The sequence below is a fragment of the Palaemon carinicauda genome, chromosome 4 (assembly GCF_036898095.1).
Source record: "Palaemon carinicauda isolate YSFRI2023 chromosome 4, ASM3689809v2, whole genome shotgun sequence".
Classification (NCBI taxonomy): Eukaryota; Metazoa; Arthropoda; class Malacostraca; order Decapoda; family Palaemonidae; genus Palaemon; species Palaemon carinicauda.
Window position 1 is genome coordinate 40763766 of NC_090728.1, and position 5000 is coordinate 40768765.

General features: G+C 43.8%; 1 protein-coding gene across 1 annotated transcript; it reads right to left on the reverse strand.

Moving 5' to 3' along the window:
- Positions 1-791: 791 nt before the first annotated feature.
- On the reverse strand, positions 792-3116 carry LOC137639385 (uncharacterized). Its single transcript, XM_068371660.1, has 3 exons — positions 3035-3116; positions 2048-2599; positions 792-829 (listed from the first exon to the last, which is right to left on the reverse strand). Exons 1-3 carry the CDS (start codon positions 3114-3116, stop codon positions 792-794), a joined length of 672 nt encoding a protein of 223 aa, XP_068227761.1.
- Between the last annotated feature and the right edge of the window lie 1884 nt (positions 3117-5000).

The window sequence follows — 5000 nt, forward strand, 5'->3', positions numbered from 1 at the left end:
GACCAACCAATCACCCTCCACGTAAAACTTTGTGAGGCGAGCATCCTTGCAAATCCACCTACCCCATCATCAACTTTTCTCTCTTGCAGTCAATCCAATTAGCTATGCATGAGCGCGATGTCGATCGGAGAATCATCCTTCCTATGAGAACCCCCTTCCCCTTCCATATCCCTAACAACAATCCCCAGGGACTATCCCCTCCCCCTCTCGGTTCCTTTCCTACCTGTCTGTCTGGTTGCTTCTCCTTCCTACCTTCTCGGTCTCTCAGTCCTTTCCATTATTGCATATTATGCAGTATTGACGCACGACTTAGAATCAAGTGGCGGCGAGTGAAAGTTTAGTAAACATGGATGGCAATTTGATCCTTGCTGATCTCCAAGTCGGCTTTAAAGGAGGAAGTAAATGGTTCGATCAATAAGTTCTTTATTGACCTTTTAATTCGAGTGGAAAAATAGGGGTTTGCAGGTATTAGACTAATCACTACTAAGTGTAATGGTCTTGGGTGGCTTGTCTCAAGTAATTTTCCTCATGCTATAAAAACAGTTAGAGGAAAATATGGATTGGCAAATTGCCCGCCAAAAATAAGCCATATTTATGCTTGTGGTGTCTCTGGTCTCCTGACGCAGTATGAAATGTCTGTTTTACCCAGATAACCCGTATCCTTCTGGTTCGCTTCTCTCGTCCTTTGCCGCCGGTTTCATCCCAGACATCGCTGCTGGTGCCGTGGTAAACGTCGTTTCCTTAAACACGAAGAGGGCGTAGCTCATGACGTAAGAAGAGCTGTCGACCAATCAGCGTCCGACCTGAATTGACTTTAAAACCCGACCTTCTGAAATAACATATGACATCACGGTTTTATATGCGATCGTGAGATGATTGCTTAGGTACCTTACCCTCTCTCTCTCTCTCTCTCTCTCTCTCTCTCTCTCTCTCTCTCTCTCTCTCTCTCTCTCCCTCTCTCTCTCTCTCTCTCTCTCTCTTATTGGTTGAGGAAATGCCAAGTCATTAATTTTTATGGGACGTTGATAATGTAGAAAGAAACTGGGAGCAATAACTCAAGAATCAGAAGTGATCTGTATCAGAGCAACCTTGCAGAATAAAGTAAGAAGGGAAATACTGAGACGGTACGAAACGGTAGAGATGATTTTGATCGCCAAAGAAATTGGGAAGGAGGTGAATAAAATGCCATAAATCTCTCTCTCTCTCTCTCTCTCTCTCTCTCTCTCTCTCTCTCTCTCTCTCTCTCTCTCTCTCTCTCTCTCTCTCATTTTTTTCACTCCACAAGGAAGATGGTCCTTAGGGGAAAGTTGCCAGCAAGTGCTTTTAACGATCACTTCTTGATTCCTCGGGTGACAATAAACCCAGAAGGAAACAAGAGAAATCAAGCGTTATAACGCTGAGATAATGACCAAGAACCTGATTCCAATATTCTCTTCGTTCGAGAAAAACAAAATGGAATGGATCACGGATATGTGTCACTATAAATTGCTCGGCTGAGGAACGGAAATACTAAGCACTTGATATTGACACTTGCGTTGTATTTGGTCTTGAGATCATGAGATTCCTGAGTCCAACATAAAATTTCTTTTGTGACTTTCTGTCAAAATCACTTATGTTTCCACTTGAAAACAAGTTATGAAAACTTCGACGCACAGTAATGATGACTTAGAATTATATATATATATATATATATATATATATATATATATATATATATATATATATATATATATATATATATATATATATATGATATGATATGATATGGTATTTATCATCATCATCAGCTGTAACTAGTCCACTGCACGACAAAGGCCTCAGACATGTCTTTCAATTTGTCTGTTTTTTCTGTCTTTCTATGCCAGTCTAAACCACAAAATTTTCTTTGCTTGTCAATCCATCTCCTTCTCTTCATTACCCTACTTCTTTTGCAATCTCTAGGGACCCATTACGTTATTCCTCTTGTCCATCTATTATGTCATTCTCATAATATGTCCTGCCCATGTCCATTTTTTTTTCTCTTTCATTTTGTTAGAATAGCCTCTACTTGAGTTTGCTCTTGGATCCATGTTGCTGTTTTCCTGTTTCTTTAGGTGATCCAAAGAGACCCAGTCTTCTTGGCCACGCACGTTGATGAGGAATGCTTTCAGCGTAAGACGGATCACGAGGAAAGGGCCCATATAAGGGGGTGTTAGCAGTGACTTTCTAGTGTCATTGCGTAGGAAAATGTGCGTTGCCGAAATGCAGATCTGTCGGTATATGTTGCTTAGCAGAGGGTGTGCAAGTCTGGCGACATGGAGTAAATTTTCCCATAATGTAACAAGGCGCTGGGGATTGTCTGAGGAGGTTGCAGATGGAAACAATTCGTCAAGGATGACCAACAGGTCGCCATACATCACTTCAGCTGCCGAGACATCCAGTGGGTCCTTAGGAATTGTCCTTAATCCCAGGCAGAACCAGGGAGGCTGAGTAAACCAGTTGGAGTCCTTGTAGCGGGACATCAAAGCTGCTTTGAGAGTACAGTGAAGACGATCAACCTGTCCGAGGTCAACTGGGTTATAAGTGGTTGTCTGAAGTAGGGTGATTTCTAGGATATTCGCTAATGATGTCCAAATTGAGAGGTGTAAATGCTACCCCTGTCAGAAGTAATATACTCAGGGATACCAAATCTTGCTATGCATCCTAAGAGTAAGGCATATGTACATGAGGCAAACGTTGCAGTTTCCATGGGAATGGCTTCAGGCCAACAAGTAGAGCTGTCGATGACGAAAATCAGATGACTAACTTCTTGACATGTGGGTAGGGTACCTACAACATAGACGTGAATGTGGGAAAAGCACCACTGAGGTTGACAGGTGCTCACTCCTGAATCCGTGTGTCGATGTACTTTTGAGGTTTTGCATGAAGTACACATGTGAACCAATGGACCCAATTCTTAGTATCCTTATTAATGCCATGCCAAATGAACTTCGTCTTCAGTAGCTGTTTAGTAGAATGGTGTGAGGGATGTGAAAGGCCATGAACGAAATCAAACACCTGTTGGCGCATTTGAAAAGGTATCCACGGTCTAGGTCTACCAGTACTAACGTCACAGAGGAGGATGGCATTGGAGTCATCGAGAGGGATGTCCTTCCAACGAAAGGATGTGCCAGACTTTCGTTAGGCCTCTGTCGAGGCATTGTAATCCAATCCCAGGTGAAACGACGACAATGTGATTCTTGACAGGGCATCGGCAACAGGGTTCATTTTCCCAGGGACTTGTCGAAGGGTACAATTGTATTCAGGCGGAGAGATGTTGGCATTGGCGGGCGGACCAGCCGTCGGACTGTTGAGTGAAGGTGTGCACCAGAGGCATGTGCAAATGATGAAGGGCGTACCTTCCAAGAAAAAAGTAACTGACAGACAAGTGCACTGCCAGTAGTATAAGGAAGAAGGCCAATGGGTGGAGCAAGCTCTTGACCACCTTCTTGAGTTCTTCTCCAACAGCAACATTGCTGCCGTCAGTGGAGAGAAGGAGAGGTGCATGTGGCATGGGAGAAGTGAGGCAGCAGCAATTGATACAGCATTCTTTGCATTGCAGAAGACCACTTCTTGACAGTCGAGGACGAGGGGAAGTTCTGAATGGCTGCTACGTTCTCAGGGAGGGGGTGGACTCCTTCAGGAGTGATGCGGTGCTCTAAGAACGATACTTCGTTGGCGCCAAAGGTACACTTCTCGTACCTGACTACATGGGAGTTCTGTAGTAGGTGGTTGACCACAATGCGTAGATGACAGAGGTGTCCCTCTTTGCAGAAAGAAAAAATAAGTATGTCGTCCACGTAACATACACAAAAGGGAGAGGTTCCCTAACATGCCGTCCATGAGATGTTGAAAAGTGGTCCCAGCATTACGAAGGCTAAAACAGGAGTAATTGAAAGTGTATGTACCGAAGGGGGTGGTGATGGCAGTCTTTGGTATGTCTCCTGTGTTCATGGGCACCTGATAATACCCCTACAGGAGGTCGACCGTAGAGAAAACCTTTGCTTTGTGCAAGTACGAGGTCACATCGGCAATGTTTGAGATGTGGTAGTGATCAGGTTGTGTCCGCATGTTCAGGCGTCTGTAGTCCCCACATGGACACGGAGAGCCATCTTTCTTCAGAGTGATGTGTAAGATCATGGGCTTGAGGCCTTTTGGCAAAGGCTCATTTCTTCCATTTCGGCGCATGTTTGTTTAGTGGCTGCCAAACAGTCTGGTCCCAGACACCCAAATCTAGTTAATACTTGGGGCCCCGTTATCTTGATATGGTGATAAACACCGTATGTGTTTGACAAAGTTCTGGAAGTAAAGCATCCAGGTACGATGTTAGGCATCCGTGGGTGCGCAGGTTGGAGGGGCGGGTAGAGGAGGTATCGAGGAGTACAAATCCGCATTGACTAACCATCGGTGAGTTACATGAACCAGAAGGTGGAAATGGGAGTGGAATTCCACACCAAGAATTGGCAATGTGATGTCAGCCATGAGAAACTTCCAAATATATTTGGCGCATCAAAACGATAATATGAGGGTTTCATGACTGTTCATGGGTATCGCAGAGCCTTTGGCAGCTACCAGGCGGATGTCAGTAGACTTAGACAAACTACATTATGTCCTGGAGAGTGGCCTTGGCAGAAGAGGATGTCAAGCACCTGTGTATACCAAAAATTGCACGCCTAGTGGCTGATGGTTACTCTCTCTCTGTGTTGATTAAAGTCTAACTGTCTTTCTGTTAGGCCAAATATGATCTTTATAAATATTTTATGTATTACTGAAAGCAACCTTATTAGGTGGTAATTTTTCAGTCCTTTTGTGTCTCCCTTTTCGTGAATTAATATAATGATAAAGGTTTTCGAAGTTCTAAGTATAGAGCATTCTTGGAGATATTTTGTGTAAAGTTCAACGAGTTTTACTTCTTAGAAATCTCCATCTATTATTAAATCAATCGTTAGGCCATCTTCTCTTGCTGCCTTGCCTCTTTTCAT

What these genes read in the sequence shown, in the direction of transcription:
- LOC137639385 (XM_068371660.1), bottom strand. Translation starts at nt 3,116, where the DNA reads ATGACTCCAATGCCATCCTCCTCTGTGACGTTAGTACTGGTAGACCTA. An exon ending in TTTCAAATGCGCCAACAGGT is followed by an intron (nt 2,600 to 3,034) that starts GTTTGATTTCGT and finishes GGACATCATTAG; the next exon opens with CGAATATCCTAGAAATCACC. An exon ending in GGATCCAAGAGCAAACTCAA is followed by an intron (nt 830 to 2,047) that starts GTAGAGGCTATT and finishes ATGTTATTTCAG; the next exon opens with AAGGTCGGGTTTTAAAGTCA.